This window comes from Corvus hawaiiensis, chromosome 20, assembly GCF_020740725.1.
Source record: "Corvus hawaiiensis isolate bCorHaw1 chromosome 20, bCorHaw1.pri.cur, whole genome shotgun sequence".
NCBI lineage: Eukaryota > Metazoa > Chordata > Aves > Passeriformes > Corvidae > Corvus > Corvus hawaiiensis.
In genome coordinates this window covers 4,290,825-4,314,327 of record NC_063232.1, presented here as the reverse complement: position 1 = coordinate 4,314,327, position 23,503 = coordinate 4,290,825, and the positions used below count along the sequence as shown (strand labels likewise).

Genomic DNA, 23,503 nt, shown 5'->3' with positions numbered 1-23,503 from the left:
TGCTGGCTCCGCCCTCTCCCCGCCCTCCCCTCGCGCAGGCGCACGGCGGCCGTCACGTTCCAGGGAGGAGGCGCGGTAGCGGGGACGTCAGTGACGTAACGGCGCGGGGCGGGGCGGCGGGGCACGCGCGCGTCGGCAGGGGGCGCGCGGCGCGCAGGGGTGGCAGGGGCGTGGTTCCTGGTTGTGACGTCACACAGACAGAGGCCACGCCTCTTAAAGCGGCAGTGTTCCCACACACACCCCCCCCCCCCCCCCCCCCCCACCAGAGAGCACGGGAGGGGAGGGTGCGGGGGTTCGAGATGTCATGGGGGTGTCTGGGAAGTGGGCTCAAAGTCCACGCTGTGGGGTGTGGGTGTATCCCACTTCCGAGCTGCCCGGCCCCGCTGAGGAAGACGTCATCGCTTCTTCTAAAACACCAGTTTTTATTAATGAAACAACCAAAAGATGGGGAGGGGGGCGGTGCCCCCTCCAGATCGAGAGGGCGGCGTGGGCCGGGGTCACTAGCCCGGGCGGGACGCGGCGGTGGGGGGGGCACAGCCATGCCCGGTGCCCCTGCCCACCCCGTCACTCCGGGTCTGGCCGCGCTGGGGTGCCGGGACGCGCGGGGGGGACACGCTGGTGGCGGAAGGGACCCCCCCGGGGAGGGCGAAGCAAGCGGGGCCGGGGGGACACGCAGCATGCTGGGGGCACGGGGGGGACACGTCCCTGCGTGGCGGCGGTGGGAGACACGGGGGGTGCGGGGGAGCCAGCCCTGTGCTGGGTGGGGGGCGAGAGCGGGGGGAGCACACACATGGCCACCCAAGCCCCTCGCCCAACCCCCGGGGCTTCGTCCCCTCCCCGCTGCAGCCCCGGGGAGCCCTGTCCTTACCTGGGGGTCCCCACAGCGCTGCTCCCCCCTGCCTGTGTCACTCCTCCGTCGCGGGGACTGTGGGGGGCTGCTGTTTTCCCCCTGCGGGGGGCTGGAGGGAAGGATGGAGCCTAAAGGACAGGATAAAGTCCAGGGGCCCTCGCTGGCTCAGGGGCCGGGGGGGGGGGGGGGCAGGATGGGGTCCAGGGACCCCCACTGGCTCAGCCTCTCATGAGCCCAGTGCGGGGGGCTGGGTGACAGTGGGGCTCGGGCAGACCCCACGGGGGTCCGGATGGATTGGGGGTGGCAGGGGGGTGGATGGTGCCCAGGTGGGTCCTGCCAAGCGCTCGGCTTGAGTCTCCTTGGGAGAGGTGTTCCCAGCCCGTGCCGGGGGCCGGTGGGCACGGGGGGGTCCGGGAGGGGTGGCTGCAGCACCAAGCTCCATGCTGCCCACACCTAGATGGACACCTCATATTCCCTCGTGTCCTGCAAAGAAAACAGACTGCAAGGGGTTGGACACTCGGCAGTGCAACGGGGTGCCTGGGGCAGGGATAGGGCATCTCCCATCCCATAAGGACAGACTCCCATCCCAGACTACAGACAGCCCTGGGGATGCGTGTCCCATCCCAAACGTGGGTCCTGGATTAGTGTCCATCCTGTCCATGGTCCCTGGATGGATATCCCAGATAGTGTGTGTGGTCCCTGATGGTTGTCTGAACTAAAGTGTGGTGCCTAGATGGATATCCCACCCCACATGTGGTCCCTGGATCAATGTTCCATCCCATGTGTGGTCCCTAACCAGATGTCCATCCAGTGAATGGTCCCTGGATAGACATATCATCCCATGGGTGGTCTCTGCGTGCATGTCCCATCCCCTGTCTGGTTCCTGGGTGGATGTCCTATCTAATGCATGGTTCCTGGAACACATGACCCCATCCCACGCCTGTCCCTGGCACAGGTGGCCTATGCGATGCAGGGTCCCTGGGGTGCCCAGCCCCAGATGGGGGGTGTGGGGGCCAGTACTTACTCCTGTCTCATAGGTGGGATTGTCAAAAGCCGACTCCACGGTGATGTGGTCATAGGGGTGGGAGCCGGCAAGGGGCAGCTGCAGGACCGGCTTCCCCTGGAGCCTGTGGGGAAAGGGCAGCTGGAGTGGGCAGCAGGAGGGCATCATAGGGTGACAGGGGCCAGTGGGCCACTCACTTGGAGAAGTAGAGATAAATGCCCCCGATGAGCAGGGCCACCACCAGCACGGGCAGGAAGACAGCGATGGCAACGTTGGTGCCCTCCAGCGTTGTCCCCGAGGGCACGGCCTTGGCCACAGCTGTCCAGGAGATTTGGGGACTCACCGAGGGGACACCCCACATTGGCCACACCCTGGGTGCCCATCCATGCCCCGGCACCCCAGCACACCCTTGCCCTTACCATCCAGGTTGCGGTTGCTGTAAAACTCATCGTAGGAGGCTGGAGGAGGGGGAAGAAAGAAACCAACACCGGGGGTGAGAAGTGGGGTGCCGAGCGGTGCCGGCGGGGTGCGGGGGTGGGGGGTGGTCCTCTCACCCGCCTTGCAGATGGGAGGGGAGCCGCTCCAGCGTGAGGGGTGCCCGGGCAGGCAGCGCAGGCTGCCCTCGCCCAGCAGCGCCCGGCCGGCGGTGCAGGAGAAGTGTAGGGTGGCTCCCGCCGGGTACAGCCGCCGCTCCGGGTTCTGCCGCCCGCCCGCCGGCACGCCGGGGTTGTGGCAGGGCTCATACGTCTCCGCTGCGGGGCAGGGGTATGGTGGGGTCACTGCTCGCCACCGACTTGGGGGATATGCCCGGGGGAGGGGGTGTCCAACTCACGGATGCACTTGGGGAGACGGTCACTCCACTTGGGTCCCCCCGCAGCACGGTCATGGCAGGTGAGGGTCCCAGTGCCCGCCAGGACATAGCCCTTGTCACAGACGTACTGCACGGTGGCTCCCACCGGGAATTTAGGATTGGAGACCACCCTGCGGCTGTGCTCAGCATCCCCAGGGTCCCGGCAGGTTGTCACTGCAGGTGGGAGTGACCGATAGTGATGGTGGCTGGGGATGCGCCGCAGAGCAGGGGGTCACTGGTGGGCATCACTCACCCCGCTCACAGGAGGGCAGGTCACCACTCCACGTCAGGTCCCAGTGACACATCAGGAGGTCAGTGCCGGTCAGCTGGAAGCCGGGGTAGCAGTGGAAGGTGACCACAGTCCCATGGAGAAGCTCCGGCTGTGAGGACGTCTTCCAGCCATTGGCGATGTCTGGCAGCTCAGGGCAGGTGTCATTACGGGGGACCTCTGTGGGCATGGAGGGATGAGCAGGGCAGTGGGGACACTGCAGACACCAGTGACACTGTCCCACTGCGGGGCTCACCAGAGAAGTGGATGACAAAGCCCTGCCGATAGGCAAAGGCACCGGCACCAGGGTCAGACTGGAACTGGACGGTGACATCGGCAGTGGATGCGTAGAGCTTGAAGCGGCCACGGGCACCCGTGTACTGGCCCAGGATCCGCGCCGTCAGGTCATCCCCATCATAGAAGGTCAGCATGTCCCCCGAGCCCAGCCGCAGCCTGGGGCAGGGGGGCAGTGAGGGCAGGAAGTGCACAGACCCCCCACACCACTGTCCCCATCCTGGGCCATCCCAACAACTCACACGCGGACATCCAGCATGATGCGCTTGTCCTCCTCCACGTGCAGCCCCCAGATGCAGTCCTGGCCCTTCCCGTACGCCTCCGGCCAGTTGGGTGACAGCACCACTCCGGCCGTGTCCGTCAGCTCCCCGCTGCACACCGCTGTGGGCACACACCAGGCTTGGCACTGCCACGGGGCACCCGCCACAAGACCCACTCCAGCATCCCAGATCTGGCACCCGCCATCCCCCGTGACTACGGCTCAAGCACACACTGTGGCGCAGTGACTCCAGCACCCATCGTGGCCCATGCCTGGCTCCAGTACGCACTCCAGCATCCCAGCTCCATCACCCACCATCCCTGTTGGCTTCAACTCACACCATGTCCCTCAGCTCCATCACACAACATCCACACAACAGCAGTATCCCTCGTGCCCCATCCACAGCAACCCCCAGCACCAGCACCTACCACGGCACGCTGGTTCTGTCTCATTCCACTGCGGGTCACTGGGGTCCACGCACTCGATGATGGTGGAGCCCTGCTCCAGCGTGTAGCCAGGGTCGCAGCTGAACTCCACTGTGGTACCCACAGGGTACCGGGGGTCACTGGCCGTGAAGTTCCCATACTTGACGAAGGGCTCATAGCAATGCCCCTGCTCGAAGGCTGCGGGCACAGGGGCAAAGGTCTACAGGGGCCGGGTGGGCACGGGGCTGTTTGGGTTCCCCGCTACGCCCCAGCCCCATACCCTCATAGCGCAGTGCCATGCCCGCAGCGGCCCCGCTGCTGTCGGTGGTGAGCTCTACGAAGAAGTGGCGCCCGGTGCTGAGCAGCCCCTCGATTGGCAGGTACTCCACCTCGTAGGAGTCGTACACCGGCGGTGCCTCCACGTTGTTGCCGTTGCGGATGATGAGCCTGCCAAGGCACGACAAGGGCAGGGTGCAGTGCTGGCCATGGCCAACAGCACCATCCTTGGGCATGGTTGGAGGTTATCTTCCTTGAATATGGCCAACAGCACCTGTCCTTGACCATGGCCTGTGGCCAACAGTAGCCACACTTGGCCATGGCGAGCAACACCCATCCTTAAATATGACTAATGGCACCCATCCACGACAGATCCCATCCTTGGATATGGCCAGTGGTACCCATCCTTGGATATAGCCAAGAGCACTCATCCTTGAACGTGGCCCTGTGCCTCAGGGTGACCCCACACCCCCAACCCCCTCAGTTTGGTCCAGAGCCAAACCTGTCATCATCCTCTGCCAGTGACACCTTCTCGAAGTGGAGGTGCAGGCGGTGGCCATCTGGTGCCTCCAGCAGCCAGTGGCACGTCAGGTTGTTGCTGTAGTTCCCGGGAAAGCCGGGCGAGACAATGCGTCCCACTGTGGCATTCCGGACCACCCCGCCGCACGCCGCTGTGGGAGAGGGACCATCAGTGGGTGACTGTGCCGTGCCAGCTGTCCTGTGTCCCCACGGTGCCCCAGTGCTTACCGAGACAGAGGGGCTCGCGGGCGCTCCAGAAGGGGCGGGTGGCGTTGCGGCAGAGGAGCCGGCGGGCGCCCTGCAGTTGGTATCCCGTGGAGCAGCGGAAACGGGCGTCCCCACCGGGGTGCAGGCTGCTGACGGAGACCTCCCCGAAAGCCGGCCGTGCTGGGAAGGGGCAGCTCAGCAGGTAGGCTGGAGGCAGGTGGCAGTGTTACCAGGGGTGAGCGGCAATGGGCCCCTCAGAAGCCAGAAACTGCCTCCCCAGACCCCCAGAAATGCCTGGGTGTGGCAGGGCTGAGTGACACGGTGTCTGTGGCTGCTGAGAATGATGCTAAATGAACCCATAATTGCTAAGGCAAATTAACTCTCATGGAGAGATTACCTGGTCAGTGCTCACTTATAACGCACCAGCAACACAGATGAACTGCTGGTGTATCGCCACGACCCAAATTAGCACCACATTGGCAGGGAAGCTCCCAGAGGGTAGAGAGGGGTCTGAGCCCCATACCTTGGTAGTGAAAGTGGTAGGAGCCAGGGCTGGGGGGCCGGGGGCTCTGGAAGCGCAAGGTGAGGAGGTTGGCTGGGCTGCGGATGACCTGGCCCCGCAGCAGGAAGGACTCGTTGGCCAGGAGGTTGGGCTCCAGGCCTCCCGTGCTCTCCACCGTCAGCGTCTCCCCTTCTGCCAGGCTGATGTTCTCTACCTGCAGGGGACACAAGTGTCACCACCACAGCATTGCCTGGCTCGGAGCTGGTCCTTGAGTGGCTTCTCTGTGGTCGATAGCCCACTGGAGCTTGTCTGTGCGGGGCAGTGCCTTTCAAACACGGTTAGCAGTGCCATAAATCATCCCCCATGCCACGAGCAGCAGGGCCCAGCCGGTGCTCTGCCAGAGCACCACGGCACAGCCAGGCCCACGCTGGCAGCCTTGCAGACAGCCAGCCTCGCCCTCTGGAGCAATTTGCTATTAATGATGTTAATTAAGCTATGCTGCATGGTGAGGAGCAGCAGCACGGGTGAGTGTGGGCTGGAGGAGGGCTGATGGTGGAGATGCTGCCTCTGGCTCACTGCTGGCTTTCGACAAGCCACGGCACTGCCCTGTGGTGGCTTCAGCAGAGATGGGGGCACATGGCCACGTGCCACTGATGGGAGCAGCACATGGCCTCAGCACAGCAGGATTTGCTGTCAGCCTCTGCTCCTGGCAGATGGGCGCTGGGTGCTCCTGGCCCTTGCAGCACAGCATGGCACCTGCTGGCACTGCTCACACCTTCTCCATCAGGGCTTTGTTAATTAAATCTCGCAGCACTTCTTTGTGATGGGTGCCAGCCACAGCAGCTGGTGGGCACAGAGCATCCTGGGGCATCCATCCCACCAGCTCATGTACCCACATCCCTGTGCTGGGCCCTGAGGGTAGGCAATGCCCTGAGCCAGCTCTCTTGGCTTAAGGACACAGGAATGGGGACAAGGACAGGGACAAGACCATGTGTTTGCTGCACCCTGCACAGACACACAGCCATGGCACAGAGTAGGGGACATGCCACACTTGTCTGCAGGCTCTTGGCACCCTGTCCCACCCTCAGTCCTCAGCTCACCTTGAGCTCCACACCATAGCCAGGGTAGACAGAGATGGTGTAGGTGCAGTCCAGGCTGCCATCATAGGGGCCACCGGTTGGCTCTGGGGACACCAGCCAGCCCTCGGGACCCGCCAGCGTCCGGTTGCAGGGAGCTGGTGACAGAAGAGACCCCAGCTCAGCCCCACTTCACCCCAGCTCCACCTGACTCCCTCCCTGGCGCTCACCTGGCCCCTGCAGTGTGGTGACAGTGGTGGTGGTGATGGTGGAGGTGGTGGTGGTCCCTTCCTCATCCCCAGGCACCACAGCGGCCCCGGTGCGGGGTGCCAGGGATGTGCCAGCCGTGGTGGGTGCCTGGCTGGGGGATGCAGTGCTTGACTCTGGCACCCCAGAGGGGGACCACGAGGGGTCTGCACCCGGCACAGCCCCCCACGCCTCCCCCCATGGCCCGGGACGCCCTGCTGGCGTGGTCAGCGGGTCAGTGGGGAAGGCAGGCCGGGGCAGGGCAGGGGTGCGGGGTGAGGGCTTGGGTTCTGGGGGGCCGGGGGCCGGCTGGAGGGCACCGGCAGGGAGGAAGGGGCCAGCACCAGCAGGCAGGAATGGTGCCTGGGCCAGGTAGTCCTTCTTCAGGAAGGCTTCGTGCAGCAGGTCCTCCAGCAGCGGGTGATGGTTGAGGATCTTGAGTGTGGGCGCCGTGCTCACAAAGTGAGCCTCTGCCTCCCGCTCTGCCGGCGTGGGCAGCGCCGTCGGCTCCACCTCAGCACTCTCCCCGGTCTTCCTTGCCAGCCCGTTGGAGCCTGGAGGGAGGAAAGAACATGGGATGCTGGGGACGTGTGGAGTGATGCTCTGTTGGGGACTGACAGGGAACGGGGGACTGGTGGTGCACCAGGGAGTGATGCTTCATCACAGACCAACACTGTGCCCTCAGTGGCACCAGGGACCAGTGCTTGGACAAGGGCTGATGCTGTATCAGGTGTGGATGCAGCTCTGGGGAGTGGTGCTTGTGCAGTGCCACAGACCCCTGCAGACCAACACCTCCCCATGGATCAGGCCTGCACCGTGGGCGAGTGCTGCTCCAAGGACTAACGCTTTCCTGCACACCAATATTCCCCCAAAACCAGGATGGCAAACAAGCCACATGCAGCGGGATTGTGACACCCTCTCCCCAGCATACCCTTCACTGGGGCAGCCCTGGAAATTAAGCTCTGGCTAATTAATGCACATCTGCAGCTTGTACCACGTGAAGGGGTGCCCACTCCTCTGAGCCAGCCCTGATGGAGACAGCCCCGGGATTGGGTGTCCCTGATCACTGATTATCCTTCACCACAGAGGTGGCCATCCCGTGCCGAGGTTTCCCCGGGACTGCACATTCCCAGAGGGCAGGCACGCAGGTGATTACTCTGACTGCCATGGCTGCACCAGGAATGTCACCGGAGCCTGGACACTTGGACCCTCCTCCAGGCTACCAGAGAGCTCACCTTCTTTCCAGCCAGGCTGTCCCTGAGCAGTGTGAGTCTGTAGGGAACCCCCTACCCCGTCGATGCTCCCCCCCCTCCCACCCACAACCACAGGGATTCCCCTGTCACAGCCCCGTGTCCCTCCCAGACATTAGTTCCTGAGCAAATCCCCAGCGTGCCCAGCCCAGCCACTTACAGCCTTCAGACCAAAAATAAAAGAGAATTTAATCAGCCCTAATGAGTCACCCAGCATCTCCTGCTCCCGGATCTGGCACAGCACCATCCCCTCTCCTGCTGGGCATATCTCGGTGTCGCCCAGCCCTGCCGTGCCACGGCAGAGGGGATACCATGGTGACACCAGCATCCCTCTGAGGCCCCGGTGTGAGGCACGAGGCCACGGGAGTGCGTGGGCACGTCTTGCCGCCGTGCACAGGCACTGATGACACGATACTGCCAATTACCGGGTAATTATCCCTATCCGTAGCAGGGCAGGGCCCCGCGAAGATTAATTACTCTGCGACTGCTGCTTTTAAGGGACTATTAAGACACATTATCTTGGGTGTGCAGCGTAGTGGGGAGCTGCTGGGTGCTGGCAGGCATCCTCACACCCCTGCTACCCACCCCGTGTCCCCACCGACCCCCTGCCATCGTGCTGGGACAATAATGCCCTGGGCACAGAGGCACAGCAGGGACACCTGCCCACACCAGCTCCGAAAGGTTCACTTGCCCCCCAGCAAGGCCAGAATTATATTTTAATAGGATCCATTTATTAGAACATAAAAGTTAATGAGTTTATACTGAAGGGCGCCAAAATCTCCGTTAGGCTTTAATAGCAGATTAGTGCTCGGGGCTGGGCCCTGCGCTGTCACCACTGCCCCATGCGGTGAAGGCTGGGCTAGAGATGCCCACCCAGTCCCCTGGACACTCCTCTCCATGGGCATCTCACCTGCCCGGGGTACTAGGGAGCACAGTGGTCCCCATGGAGGCGACTGGCTAAGGCCAGGCCTTACAGCAAGGATCCTACAACAGGTCCCATCTCGATACTCTGCACCCTGGGCTGGGCAGGGTTGGCACCAGGCACTGCCCTGGGCTCTGTGTGGTGCTCTGGGTACCACAGGATGCTCTTGGCACCGGGGGATGCTTGGGGCTGGGGATACAGGATGCTCAGGACACCGTGGGAAGGCAGCGGGTGCCCAGCTGCTGCCACCCATGCCCCATGAACACCACGGGATTAGAGCCTCCGCCTCCATAGATGTCTCTAAGCAGCTTATCTCCAGTGCCACAGCTATGTCCCTCCCATGTCCCCAAGGTGACCAGGGACTGCTGACATGGGGCTGGCTACCCAGCACACAGCCCTCTGGGCCCTGGCACCCAGCAGCCACCCCGCCAAACTCAGGGTGGGCAAAGGGGCTGTCAAGTCCCCAGTAGCCATATGCCTGTCGGGGTCCCTCGGCAAGCTGGCCACGTGCCCACGGCCACAGCGGAGAGGGGGTCCTAATCCCTCCCATTGGCTTTGTCGGGTGGGAGTTTATTAACAGCAGCTGGGAGATGCCAGAGACTAATCCGGCTGTGGCAGGCGGAGGCCCCCCCGGCGGGAATCGATGCCGCCTGCTGTCACAAATAAATAAATAAGGCGGCACGCAGCCGCCCAGGGAGCACCGATCGATGCTGCCCGCCAAGAAAGCAATAACAGAGTGCCCAGCTCAGGGAGGGGACAGGGCAGGGCCCTTGGTGGCCCCAGGAGCATCACAGCGCACAGTGGTGTTCCGTGCCTCAGTTTCCCCATCTGTAGGATGGAGGAAAGGGGGAGGTGCAGGTAGCCATGTGCCTGGCACGGGGTGAGGACAGGGGCTGGGCCTCACCAGACTCTAGGTTTATTTTCCAATTTAAAATCTAATCTGGCTTTGCCCCTATGGCCAGGGCCGGCAGCTGTGATGCATGAGCTGTCAGGCAGCTGACACCATGCTCCCCCACCCACAGCCTCCCTGTCCCACAGCCCCCAGCCCCCTGGACCACCCCCAGCCTCCACAACAGGAACAGGAGAGGGAGCACACCCTATTGATGCCAGATCCCTACCTGTCCCCTGCCCTGGTGGCCCTGGGGACCCCAGGCAGGGAACAGGGCTTGCTTCCAGGTGTGAAGGCAGCGTGGGCAGGAGCAGGCAGAGAATACAGGTGGGTGCAGGTGGTGAGTGGGCAGGTGTAGGCAGCGTGGGAATGCAGGCATTGTCGGGATGCAGGCAGGCGTGGGTGGGCAGATGCAGGCAGGAGCGCACAGATGGTGTGAGGGTGCAGGCAGGGGCGGGTGGGCACAGGCAGGACTGTGCAGCCAGCTCCCCTGCCACCCAGCTGTCACCGCTGCCACGCAGACAAACCACTGGCACCCAGCGTGGCCAGCTGGCAGCTATACTGGCATCCACATCCTGCTACATGGCTACCTCCACCCTGGCACTGCCAGTGACCCCAGATGCCCACGGCCAAGCTGAGCCTGTTAGAGCAGCTGGAGCAGGGACCCAAGGGGCTGCCCTGGTGCCTGGGGACACCGCTGGCGAGTGCGGCCGCCAGCCCTGGCAGCTATCTGAGGAGCTCGGCTTTAATATTCATGGCAGCGCTGGCGGGGAAGCATTTGACCTTGTATGTTTTGCAATTCTCCTTGAATTGAACAGTCATTTACCCGCTGACACATGTCACATCACCGCAACCGGTTCCCTGGAGCATCGCGGCGGCCGAGTGCTGGCTGACACACCGAGCGCCCTGAGCACCACCGGCACGGGGTGGGCATGAGGGCAGAACCCAGCGGCCAGCTGGGTGCCCATCCCCGGGGCTTTCTTCCCTCCCCACCTGGTGGATGCCAATGGGGCCCTTGTCCCCTCCTCGCCACCCACAGCACATGTAATCCCCCTTCCCCATTCTCCCTGCGGAGCTAATGGGTTTCTACAGCAATTTCCCTGCGTGGCAGCAGCGGTGATAAATTGTATGTCTGCTGCTATTTCAGACCCAAGCACTGTGCTGTGCCATGTCCCCCCTCCCTGGGCTGACAGCACCCAAACCAGCCTCTCCCCCAGGCTTTCCTGTGATGGATACCCCACTGCTGGGCAGTACCCGCTCGGTACCACGCCACATGATGTAGGTGCCAGGCCCCCATGGGGCTCTGTGCAAGCTCTGGTCTCCCTGGGACCCAGCACAGCTCACCCCTCTGGGTGGCAGGGGGGCATTCAGCCCTCGGGGCACCCCTGGGTGCTGGGGATGCCTGCCCAGAGTGGGCGGGAGTCAGGCAGGGCGAGCAGGGCCACGCTGCCCACCCAGCTCCCGTCTCCCCTTCCCTCCGCCCACTGCCAGAGACAGCAATTGGAATCGGTTGCGGGAGGCGAGCGAGAGCTGCTTGTCGGGCTCCGCGTTGGGCTGCTCAGCCATGTCATACTTCCTGCAGACACCATTCCCTCCCATCGCCGCCTGCTCCTGCCAGAGCCAGCATCTCAGCTGTCCCCAGCACTGTGTCCCTCCCAGCCAGCCCCACACCCTGCTCCAGCACTGCTTTTCCTAGAGGATGAACCATCCAGTTCTGGAAGCCACTGAGGGCTGGTTTTACAGCCAACATTTTCCCTTGCTGCCACTCCCCAGGGCATCTGGGGACTACCAGAGCCTGCCCTGCCCAAGCATCACCTCGCTCATCGCCCAGCACCGCTCATCGCCAAGCACCGGCTGATTTGGCGTTTCAAACACCTCTCTCCATTTTCACAGGGTCAGAGCAGCGCTCTTGCAGCTGATTAATATTTGATCCCTTCAGCACAGCTCGTTACTGCATTTAAATTATATATGTAATAATTCCTACTGGCACAGCGAGCGTGCGGGCTGGCCGCTGCCACTTCTCCTGCAGGCTGGGGGCCGAGCAGATCCCCAGCCTTGGCCAACGGGACCCCCTGGCACCTCGGAAGATGTGATGAGCAGTGCCAGGTCTCAGCACAGTGCAGGCTGGCAGTCAGCCAGGCAGATAGAGGCATCCCCAGCTGCCTCTGAGGGCTCCAGGCAGCCCCTTCACCCACCCGAGGATGCTCATGGTGGGAGCATGCTGGTCCTCCGGTTGTCCCCATCTCCCCAGCAGCAGGAGGAAGGGGTGCTGCCACTCCCGAGCTCTTGCCTGCAACTGGAGGGAATCCATTACCTCCCTGCTTATAGGCAGCTTTCAGAGGCAATCTTTCAATTGTGCGCATTTAAAGAATTGATTGGAGGCGAAATTATCCTCTCCCGTCAGAGCCGCTGGAGACACAACTTCATCCACCTCCCCTGGGGGCTGTTGGTGCTCCCAGAGGACCCCACAGCCAGGGTCAGCCACAGTCCCTGCTCCGGCAGGGGCTGCACAGAGAGAGTGACAGCCCCAGGAGCCCAGTGCCAACCTGGGGGTCCCACCAGCACCATAGAAGTGGGGGGTTCTCTGCTGCTCCAAACCAGGCCTGGGGGTGCCCTTGTCGTGTCCTTGCCCAAGCTTCTTTGCACCCCATTTTCCCCCACATTCTCACTGCTCTGGCTCTGCCTGGCAGCCCTGCTTGGCACAGCACCCTGAGCCAATTTCATCCCTGCCACTGCAAACCCACAGACGATGCCTGCGGCAATCGGGCTCCCAGGCAATGGTGGGGGTGGTTGGCTCAGCCCGCGCCCCACATCCCCGCGGGACGACCGTGCCCTCCCACTCCCTGGCTTAAGAGTATTATCCAGATAATCCTGGCCTGGCGGCACGGCAGCGTGGCGGTGACGAACTCCTCCGAGGCACGCAGGGCACAAGCACACGCGCCGTTAATTACCGGAGCAGGCGCCTGCCTCCTTCCCCAGCTCCCCCCCCTCACACTGAGACCCCAGCCAGCACCCACATGCCCAGGGCACCGTGTCCCCCAAATACATCACCCCTGTGGGCACAGTGCTTCTGGCTGATGCTGGATGCCGTGGCACAGCTCATGGGGGCACGGCCAGGCCCTGTACCCCTTACCACAGCCTGTGCTGCTCCCTTTACCCCAGGCTGCCAGGAGCCCAAATTACAAGGAGCTCCTTCCAGTGTGGCTGACACCCACAAAAAAAGCCTGGCCTTCCATGGCTTTGGACAGCTGGGGAGAGGGGCTCCAGTGGGCTGGGGCTGATGGAGCTGTGCCCGGCACCATACTCCTCAGCTGCATCAGTGCCATGGGGTCCAGACCCCTCTTTCTGCTGGGGCAAACCCCTATGGACACCAGGGGCTGGTGGTGACCCACAGTTGGGGCAGGAGACAGATAGGATCAGACCCTGCATTGCCACCACTCGGAGCACATCACCAAGCTCCCCATCCTGGATGAGGGGTCTAAGACTCCCTGTCCCCATGTCCCTCAAACCCATGGCTTCATACCCATCAAGCACCAGCCCATCGATGCCAAGTCAAGGCCACAGTGACACTGAGCGTGGCAGTGCTGCATGGAACCCGCGGTGCTCCCAGGGAGCCCTGCCTGATGGAGGATTGGGAGCTTGGGGCATGAGCCACACAGGCAGCTCCCAGCACATGGTGGAGGGATACAGGGTGGACAGGACCCCATGGGTTCCAGGCCTGGGAAAAGCTCAGCACCTCCCAGGGCATCCCTACTTTTAAGACTCTGGGAAATGCACATGCAGTGTTTAATTAACTTTATTGATATTCAGAAATTAGGGGACTGACTAGACGTAATTGCTCATTAGAAATTATTGAACTGACACAGTAAGCACCAGCCTCCCTTGGGGGAAACCTGCCCTGCCCAGGGCCCTGCTCCCAGGACAGAGCCAGCGACATGGACTTCCCATTCCAGCTTTGCTGCCCCCCCGGCAGGGCAGGAGATGGGGATGCCATGGCATTGCCCCACTTGCTGTCCCCATCCCCTCCCTTTCCCAAGAAAGAAGGCTGTGGCAGCAGCCCCAGGCGGCAGAGCGATCTGGGAATAGCAGCGGGCGCAGGGCCACGGCGCCCTTCCCCGGCTGGGCTCCGCTGCCAGATGGGGAGTTTATGTAACTCCCCGCACGGCTGCTGCCTGCAGCCGGTGCCCACATCCCGCATCCCACCGGGGCCAGCAGGGCTGGACCACGACCCGCCCATCGCCCCGTGCATGGCCACAGTGCTCCAGGGCACCCCAATCCCTGACAGGTCTCCCCAAGCCTTGGAGGGTCCCCAATCCTATTTTTGGGGCAGCAGAGCCGAGAAGCATCGAGGCTTCCGGTGCCCTATGGGTGCCAGAGCCAAGGAGCCGAGCTGGGTGTTGGCTGCTCTCCTTGGCAAGAGCCAACACCCGCCACCCCTGCGTCCCCCGTGTCCCCCGCAGAGCTGGAGGGGTCACCCCAAGCGGGAGGAGAGGGGGAAAGAACCAAATGCCCCCAGTGCCCCCCACCCGGCAGTGGGGACCGCACGGAGGGACCGGGTCACGGCATAGCCAGCTCGAGGGTGGCTCGAAGGGCTCGGTGACCGCGGGAGCGGGTCCCGCCGTGCCTGCCCAGTCCCCGGTGCAGCGATGCTCGCCCCACTCCCGCCGGTAACACCGGCAGAGGGGCTGCCGCCGGAGCCTGCCGGGGGCGGCGTTGCACCAGCCCGGCTGCAAAGCGCTGTGCGCGTCCCCGGAGGGGGTGGCGGTGGGGCGGATAACGGGGAGGGGAGTTCTCGGTTCAACGGGGGGAAACGGGGAGCCTCCCCTCCCCACCGAGGGGCGAGCACGAGTTGGCAAAGTTTAGCGGCGACGGAGACGGGTTGAGACCACCCGGTACCGAAAGGGTGGTCGGTGTGCGCGGCGGGGGTGACCCGGGGTGTCGGCCGGCGCTTACCGTGTACCGGAGCGCGGAGCAGCGCGGCGAGGAGCGGCAGGAGCAGCGCGGGCGGCGGGCCCATGGCCGGCGGCGGTCAGCACCGCGGACAGCTCCGCTGCGGGCGCGGCGGCGGCGGCGGCGCCCCGAGCGGCGCCCGCCGATACCGGGGACGGCGGCGGGGGGGGGCCGTAATGCTCCGAGCGCGGCGCACACCAATCCAAGGATCGGGGGGGGCTCTGCCCGCCTCCCCCTCAGCCCCCCCCCCCCGCCGTAATGCTCCGAGCGCGGCGCACACCCAGCGCCGGGGATGGGGGGGAGGTGGGTGTGTGTGGGGGGGGGGCTCTGCCCGCCTCCCCCTCAAATCTCGCCGCCGTAATGCTCCGAGCGCGGCGCTCGCCAATCCCGAGGACAGGGCGGGGGGACTGCCGTAATGCTCCAAGTGAGGCGCTCGCTGATTCCAGGGATGAAGCGGGGGGGGCCTCCCCCCACCCACCCGTGGCCGTAAGTCTCCGAGCACGGCGCCCTGCAATCCCGCAGGCTGGGAGGGGGGGGCTCCTCCCTGCTACCCCACCCCCACGCCGTAACTCTTCGAGTGCGGCGCCTGCTAAAGCTGGAGAGGAAGGCTGGGGGAGGGGGATCGCCTAAGCCCCCCTTTCTCCCCGAATCCCGACAACCCTTCGGGGTGGGAGCCACCGAGGGCTGTGGCAAAGGTGCTCGGTACCCACCTCACCAGATCCTGCCGCCCCACCCACCAGAACTCTCACCACAACCCCCCCCAGGCTGCCCTTCCTTATCCCTAAATAGCCCAAATTAGGGCTGGGTTCGTCATCCCCCAAGCAGAGACACCTAGACCCGGCACAGCACAGAGGAGGGCTGGTATTCGTTATGGTGGGGGTCCAACAGCCCCTCCCCAGCCCCCTGCCTCGGGGTCCCGGTGGGCAGCCAGCCCTGCAGCGGGCAGATGGTGTTGGCACCGGCACCGAGCAGCTCCATCTTGGCTGATGGACGGCTCTTGCGGGTGTTAAAAGTATGAAAAAACCCAGCTCTTTGTTTAATAACCCCCTCCCCATCCCTGCAAAAGCCCAGATGGCTTCGCCTCGCCGGATCCCCCGCAGCCCGGCCAGCCCCGCTGCACACACGGCCCACGCAGCCAGCTCCGGTGGAGGTTTAATTTTAATCCCAGGTCCTGCTTTGCCGACATGCATCATTCCTGCCATGGAGAACGGCATGGCTTGGCACGGCGAGCCAAGAGCAGAGCAGCAGCCAGTCCCATGGCATGGGCTCTGTGCCACCAACGCCGCGGCACTGTGTCTGTGCCACCAGCCCCACGGCTGCGGTGGGAGCGGGGCTGGAAGCGATGCCGGGATGCTTCTTATCCCGGGGGTGCTGCCGGCTCTCCCGCAAAGCACTTTCAGCTCTAAACCCAAAACTTTGATCCACCGGTAATGCCATCAATGTTTAATGCAGCAAAGCCCTGGTAGGGCTCGGAAGATGAGCATTTTGAGGCCAAATTGAAGTTTCTAATATTATGATATTCAAATAATTTTAATCTGCCTGATGCTTCCCCAGGCACGTACCTGGACTGCTAATGAGGGGCTGCCTTCAGCTGCTGTTGGTTTTGACAGAAAACAAACAATCCTTTGCAGGTGCCATCAAAGGGTTGGGAATGGAGAGGTCTGGGGAGGAAAATGGGGGCGAGCGTGCGTGGAGCCAGCATGTTGCAGCTGGGAGAGAAGGATGCTGTGCTCCCCTCGGCTCCCTGGGGAACAGCATTGCTCCCTAGTTCTTTTTTAAGTCTTGGTTTGTGCTTGGTGAAAAATGAGGCCAGCACAGATGGATGATGGGATTTTGGGAAACTTCTGTCCCAGTGTAGAGTGGGCAAAAAGGGTGCAGTGGGTCCAGAGTCCAGCACCCATCAAGCTGCATCTGATCCTTGCCCAGCCTTGGCCAAAGTTCCTCATTCCCCATTTCCCCAGCACAACATGGATCTGAGCTGGGGCAGCTCCCACAGCCTGTGCCAGGCGGTTCTCCAAGCCCCCATTTCCTCCTCCCCATGCCATTCCCAGCCCCGAGTTTTCCCATCCATCCACCCAGCCCGCATGGAATATTTCATTTTTACTGAACTCTCCTGACCCACGCCAGCTGCTTAGGGAAATGGATTTCTTGCTGCCACAAGCATTGCCTCCAGTCAGTATAAACCCAGGTGAAAAGGACATGGCAGGAATGATGGAGACCCTGGCACAGGGCTGAGGGACTCCCCAAAAATTCACCCTAAGGCAAGTTGAGGCCCTGCAGCTGCTTTTTGGGCTCTGGGGGTGCAGACCTCCCTGATCCCTGGGATCAGACCTGGTTGGGGTCACCTGCAGAACAAAAGAAATGGCTTGAGGGCTCCCACAGAGCCCTGAGGATGGTGATTTGCATCCCACCAAAGGTCTCACCATCTCTGTAACCTCACAAGCGAGGCTTTCCCATCCCTTCCATTACCACACCGCTAACGGGAGAGGAGTTCATTTTTACCATTTAACGTTTCACAGATAATTAATTATTCTTCATCGTTCCAGCAAAAAAAGGAAGAGCAAGTAGAGGGGCTATTCAAAGCAAAAAAAAAAAGTCATCTGAAACCCAGGGAAATTGCTGAATTATTTGTAACATCAAAGGCGAGCGAGGATGTGCTGATTTAACGGGGCCCTGTGCGGTGCAGAGCCCTGGGCATCGTGGCGATGCTGAAACTGGGATGCACTCATTGCAGTAGTGGTCATGGGCAGGGGGGTGGATGAGGGGTGTGGGGGGTACCCCAACCTCTGCCCGTGCTGCCCATCCTCCTCCTCTCACCTCCCCATCGATGCGAGCTGCCTGTTTCTGCCTTTGCACCATATTGGGGTGTCCCTGTGACCTGGTGGGAGCCTCGAGTGCTCCCCAATGCTTCATTCATCACCAGAGGCAAGTGGCAAAATAAATAATGATATTTAACATTTTGTAATAACGACAATTAACCAGTAAATAATGCCTTTTACACCGCAGAAGCCAGAGTGAATTAATTCCCCTAATTAGCTGTCAGGCAGCATGGGGCAGTGGTGGCAGTGGGCAAAACTGGCAGCCCCTGCCTGTGTTATCCTCCACTCTAAGGCATTGTTCCCAAACCCCAATCACACCCCAAAATTTTACAGATTTGCAAAATCCACCATGGGGCTCCGTGCTGCATCTTGGCAGCTCTGGTGAGCCCTAAATCACCCCTATCTCCCGTTAAAAAAATAACAACAAAAGATGGCAACAAAATGGTTTATGGCTGTAATAAATTGTGCTGGAGGGGAAAAAAAAAACCCTGTTTGCCTGGAAGCAAGGGGGGAGTTTCCCATTGCCGCACGAATGGAAGCCCTGTGTCCCACCACAGCTGGAGCCAGCAGTGACCAGTGGAAAGGGGGATTTATTGGAAGCAGTTTTCCTTCACGTCTATCCTACCCGTTCACTCTGATCAGCTGAACTGCCTGCCCTGGGACCAGGAGCTGGCGTTGGTGGGGGAATGAGAATGTTCCTGCCTGGCTAGCCCCAAGGGGCAGCAAGAATGTGGCCCCTGTGTCCCCAGAGAGCTGGAAGGTGGCCAAGGCTCCACCACCCGCTCGGCTTGGCTGGACTCTGCCCCGTTCCTCCCCTTGGCTCACCTCCCAGCGGCCACAGGGACAGCAGCAGGGACGAGGACGAGGACAGGCATGGCTGCCCCAAGCCAGCCCCAGAAGTCCACCTACGATGTCATTGTCATCGGGGCCGGCATCCAGGGCTCTTTCACTGCCTACCACCTGGCCCAGCGCCACAAGGACACTCTGCTGCTGGAGCAGGTATGGTGACCCCATTCTGCCACGACTCCATTCCCAACAGGCTGGGGCGGGTGCCCGCAGACCTGGCTGCCCTCCACCATGGCACAGAGCAGAGCCGCTGCTGGCACTGCAGTTCCCAGTGCCAGCACCCTCATGTCCCCAGCGCCAAGACCCCCGTTTCCTGCTGTTTCCCGGTGCCATGGTTGACAGGACAGGCTGTGTCCCAAGGTGCCTTGTGCGGCACGGTGCTGATGCTCACGGGGCTGGTGCGGTTGAGGGTGGCAGTGTCTGTGGTCAACCCCATGTCCTCTCTGCCCCACAGTTCCTCCTGCCCCACTCTCGGGGCAGCTCGCATGGGCAGAGCCGCATCATCCGCAGCGCCTACCCCCAGGAGTACTACTCCCGCATGATGCCCGACAGCTTCCGCCTCTGGCAGCAGCTGGAGGCCGAGACCGGCACCACCCTCTACAGGTGATGGGGACAGGGACGCAGCCACCGCCGGGCACCGTCCCCTCCCCGAGGGACTGGGGGCGGTGACCTTTGGGTGAGATGCGGCTTCCTTGGCAGGCAGCTGCCAGTTCCTGGTAATTTATGGGGCTCCATGAAGGAAATGTCATTAAGGAAATGAGCATCTAAATGATCCTCCGGTGCCGGGGTCAGGGCTGATGGTTCTTGCTGTACTTAGGGGGGAGAGTGTGATGTCAGTGTCCGGACCCTCCCCATGCATCTCACCCTAAGCGCTGTGCCCTTATCACCTGCATCCCAGTGTGGGGTGCGCCAGCACCAGGGTGTAGCACATCCCAAGTATCACTGGTGTCACCGTGCCTCAGTTTCCCCCAGGAGCAAAGCAAGCGGGGGGTCCGCGCAGGGAGGGGGAGCAGGGCGAGCTGACGTGACTGGTGGGATGCAGGCAGACGGGACTGGTGGTGCTGGGGCTGCCGGGAGAGCCGGAGCTGGAGGCCTGCAGGAGGAGCCTGGGTGTTGACGAGGTCCTCGACGCCGCGGCGCTGGCCCAGCGCTTCCCCGGCTTCCGGCTCCAAGCTGGCCAGGTGGCCGTGTTGGACAGCACTGCCGGGGTGCTCTTCGCTGACCGGGCACTGCGGGCGGTGCAGGTAGGTGCTCCTGAGGGGATGGGATGATTTGGGATGGGATGGAGGTCCCCTGGCTCTATCCTCGCAGCCACCTCCCGTCACCCTCCCCTACCCCAGGAGGTCTTTCGCCGACATGGGGGCACCCTGCGGGACGGGGAGAAGGTGCTGCACATCGAACCTGGGGCCACGGTCACTGTCACCACCACTGCTGGGGTGTACAAAGCCCCCCGGCTCATCATCACGGCTGGAGCCTGGACCGGTGCCTTCGTGGAACAACTGGGTCTCCGCCTGCCACTGCAGGTGAGGGTTGGTGGCACAGGGGGGGTGGCACAATCATGGCCAGAGCTAATGGAGTGATTCCAGCCCCTGCGCATCAACGTCTGCTACTGGAGGGAGAAGCAACCTGGGAGCGCCAGCTCGGGCAGTGTCAGTCCCTGCTTCTTGACCCTGGGGCTGAGCCAAGCCCCCCATGGCATCTACGGGCTGCCCTCCATTGAGTACCCAGGTCTGATGAAGGTGAGCGGGGTGCAGCTCAAGGTGGGGGATTCCTTAACCAGCCTGCCCTGACCAGTTGTCCTCCAGGTGTGCCACCACCATGGCAGCCCCACAGACCCAGAGAAGCGGGATCAGGCCCCCTCGAGTGCCCCCCACCCTGACATTGCCGTCCTGAGCAGCTTCATCAGCAGCTATCTGCCTGGGCTGGAGACCCAGCCGGCAGTGATGGAGACCTGCCTCTACACGGTGAGACCCGCCCCAGGGCACAGACCCAGGCATCCTGAGCCCTCCCCCAGCTGAAGGTGGACCCCACCCTGTCCCTTCACCTTCACACCCTGGCTCCCCAGAACACTCCAGATGAAGATTTCATCCTGGACCGGCACCCCAAGTTCAGCAACATCGTCATCGGCGCTGGCTTCTCAGGTAAGCGAGGGCAGCTGCGCCCCCAGCCCAGCACCCCAGAGCTGTCCAGGGCCATGGGGATGGTTGTGTCCCCACCTTCCCTCTCCTTCCCACAGGCCATGGGTTCAAGCTGGCACCAGTGGTGGGAAAGTTGCTGTGTGAGCTGAGCCTGGGCGAGGAGCCATCCCACAACATGGCCCACTTCGCCATCACCCGCTTCCCCGGCGTGCTTGCGGCTGCACAGTAGATGTGGGGCTCCAGACGTGCCCCCATGGCATTGCACTTGCCTGCAGCTGTGTTCCTGCATCCCAGTATCCTCACACCCAGTGCACCTCCATCCCCATGTATCTCCACCTCCCTGCACCTTGGGGAGTCCCAACACGCTGCACTCCTCCAACCCCGCACCCCAGATATCCAGCATCCCCATGTCTCCATATTCCACCATCCCAGCACGGCTGCATCCTTGCTTCTCCACATCCCTGTATCTTGGTACCCTGCCTCCCCACATCCCAGCATCCCCCATGCCATGCGGTGCGAAGCAATCTCTACCGAGCACCCACTCCTGGGGAACAAATTAAGAAGCTTTGTCAGCCTCATGAAGATGGAGCTGGAGCAGCGCGGAGAGACACACTCGCTTAGGAGTCAAGTTAAATGTTTTAATGTTAAATGTGCCATTTTATTATCATTAGATCGCTCCCACTTAATGAAAGCGCATTAGCGCAGCGTGGCTTTATGGCAGAGAGCACCGAGCTTGGCCTGTGTGCTTCCAGGAGGTGGTGGGGAAAGGGAAACAACCTGCCAAGGAGTGAGGGGGGTCCCCAGGGTGCGGGGTGTCCCCGGGGCCAGGTGCAGGGCACAGCACATGGCACGGGGACAGCACACGGCCAGGGCCGAGGCTGAGCCGTGCAGGCAGCCAGCAACGCACATCATCATCTCCTCTGCGTTAATTATTTAATGCCGGCAGGCAGAGGCTCTGTCCCGCTGCTCATCTGCATATTTATGAAGATTGATAAATGATTCAGCACTGGCACCCACGAGGGCTTCCCCTCCCTCCCCACCCCCTCCGCAGCACCCATGGGTGCAGCAGGCTCAGGGAAGAAGCCAGACTTGGCCTTTGTATGCAGCTCTGCATCCTTGCTGGAGCTGGATCCATTCCGTCAGACCTCTTCACCATGCAAACACCCCCCCAAAAACGGGGAGACCCCCCAGGCACATGGAACAGGCAGCAGCCGGTATCACCAGCCAGAAATGACGTTTATTTTCATAATGAAAGTAAAGGGGGTGGGGGGAGAATGCACAGCTGGGCTAGTGCAAAACAGCCAGGCAGAGGTGGGGGGCTGGGGGGTGACAAAAAACCCAGGTGGGCACGTGGGACCCTGTCCCCATGTCCCCTTCCCGGCTGCCGGGCGGCTGCTCCCCAGGGCCCGGCCAGCGAGAGACGTCTTTGGCTCAACTAAAAGGGGTGTAAGAGGACGGCAGGGTGCCGAAGGGGGGAGTTTAAGTTATAAAACAAGGAGCCAGCAGGCACTGAGGAATAAATCCCGGGTGCCGGAGCAGCCGGCTCCGCCGCCAAGGACAGACAGGAGGTGGGAGGGTGGGGGGTGCAGCCAGCGAGCCGGCCGGGCTGCTCCTCCCATGGCTGGAGCCGGGGGCTCCAAATACCGGCTGCCCGGGGCGGCCCCTGGAGCTGAGCGTTCCCGGGGCGGTGGGAAGTGGCGGTGGGGGGCTAGGCGGGGGTCTCGGCAGCCCGGCTCTCCGCCTCGCTGGCACTGGGGGAGCTGCGGGAGGAGCGACGTGTGCTGTCCCTGGCGTCGTGCTCATCGTCCCATCTGTCATAGGTGAAGGTGTGCCGGGAGCTCGTGGGGCTGTGGGAGAGAGCGGGGTTAGAGGGGGTCACGGGGGGCTCCATGTCCCCAGCATGGCTTGGCTGCAGAGCACAGCTCCCCTCCGGCTGCAGCGGGAGCTGCGGTGAGCCAGCACGCTGGCAGCCAGCTGGATGGAGCCTTGATTGCCTCCTTTTTTATTCTTTCCGAGATATTTGGGACATGCCTCACTGCAAACAACTCCTCGCTGCGCTGAGCTGAGCCCCTGCTCTGCAGTGGGGCTGAGCTGAGCCTGCCCAGGAAAAAGCTCGTGGCCCTGGATGCCAACACCAGCGCTCCCAGACACCCTGACTGAGGGTCCCGGTTGTACCCGAGCCCAGGGCTGGGTGCTGGGGGTGTTGCTCCCCCGGTACCCCATGATGCCTTCCCTGCCCCTGGGACAGGCAACCCAACGGCGACAACATTTCCAAAAGGCTTCTTTCCCTTCCTCCAGCAGCTCTCCTATTCAAACCATCAGAAAGGAATGAGCCTGCTCTGGAATCGCTGCTGGCGAGCCCCAGCAAACCCTCCCCTCTGCATCAAACAGCATGCAGAACCCCAAAGTCCTGCAGGTTGAGGCCATTCACACCCCGAATTCCCATCATAGGCGCCCAACAGGGCACAGGGCAACTCTGAGCTCCAGTTGCCCACTCTGGGTCCCCCACCGCGGGTGCTGCCTCCATCCATGCTCACACACTGCAGTCGGTGCGTGTTAGTACCCATCCCACTCCCCGCTGCTCCTGGGGGCTGTGCTGCCCATCAAACCCTTAAAAATTTCCTGAAGGAATAAATCCAGATGTGTCCCGGTCGATGGCTGGGGAGCCAGGAAGGGATTAGCACTTCCTGGTGCCCCGCAGCTGCTAATCCTGAACACGCTGCATCCTGGCAGCACGGGCAGCTGCCGGTCCCGCTGCGGCCATGCCGGGGATCTCCCCACAGATGGAGATGCGTTCGGGATGCCCTGCAGCATCCCAAAAGCAGGGCTGCTGCAGGAACAGAGGGCTGCCCCATCCCGGGGTGCCCCATGCCGGCGGAGGAGAACTCCAGAGTCAGGAGAGGGTTAGGGCGAG

At 62.4% G+C, this 23,503-nt stretch overlaps 3 protein-coding genes across 27 annotated transcripts in view; 1 reads left to right on the top strand and 2 right to left on the bottom strand.

Annotated features, from left to right (window-relative positions):
* Nucleotides 1-402: 402 nt before the first annotated feature.
* SEZ6 (seizure related 6 homolog) lies at nt 403-14,899 on the bottom strand. 2 transcript variants are annotated; one of them, XM_048324820.1, is made up of 17 exons: nt 14,790-14,899; nt 6,760-7,329; nt 6,554-6,687; nt 5,475-5,667; nt 4,973-5,158; nt 4,728-4,896; nt 4,230-4,396; nt 3,953-4,147; nt 3,508-3,646; nt 3,228-3,424; nt 2,957-3,151; nt 2,686-2,877; nt 2,408-2,605; nt 2,273-2,311; nt 2,051-2,171; nt 1,875-1,977; nt 403-1,349 (listed from the first exon to the last, which is right to left on the bottom strand). In XM_048324820.1, exons 1-17 carry the CDS (start codon nt 14,851-14,853, stop codon nt 1,317-1,319), a joined length of 2,895 nt encoding a protein of 964 aa, XP_048180777.1. In that variant the 5' UTR covers nt 14,854-14,899; the 3' UTR covers nt 403-1,316. The 2 variants fall into 2 exon arrangements, with proteins under 2 accessions (XP_048180777.1, XP_048180779.1); XM_048324822.1 differs by having other exon boundaries at nt 403-1,333.
* Nucleotides 14,900-17,801: 2,902 nt separating this feature from the next.
* Nucleotides 17,802-21,529, top strand: PIPOX (pipecolic acid and sarcosine oxidase). The gene is made up of 8 exons (XM_048324393.1): nt 17,802-18,604; nt 18,906-19,054; nt 19,494-19,695; nt 19,792-19,974; nt 20,038-20,190; nt 20,257-20,415; nt 20,517-20,592; nt 20,688-21,529. Exons 1-8 carry the CDS (start codon nt 18,479-18,481, stop codon nt 20,816-20,818), a joined length of 1,179 nt encoding a protein of 392 aa, XP_048180350.1. The 5' UTR covers nt 17,802-18,478; the 3' UTR covers nt 20,819-21,529.
* A 277-nt stretch (nt 21,530-21,806) lies between these two features.
* The window catches only part of MYO18A (myosin XVIIIA), a 36,660-nt gene continuing 34,963 nt past the window's right edge, over nt 21,807-23,503 (bottom strand). For 23 of the 24 annotated variants that reach the window (XM_048324369.1, XM_048324373.1, XM_048324371.1 and 20 more), the window contains one exon: nt 22,350-22,436. Coding sequence is in view for 1 of the 24 variants with exons in the window: in XM_048324390.1 (XP_048180347.1) it covers nt 22,298-22,436 (139 nt within the window). In the remaining 23 variants the exon portion in view is untranslated. Of the gene's footprint in view, nt 22,437-23,503 lie in introns of all 24 variants that reach the window. The other variant, XM_048324390.1, reaches the window with a different exon arrangement.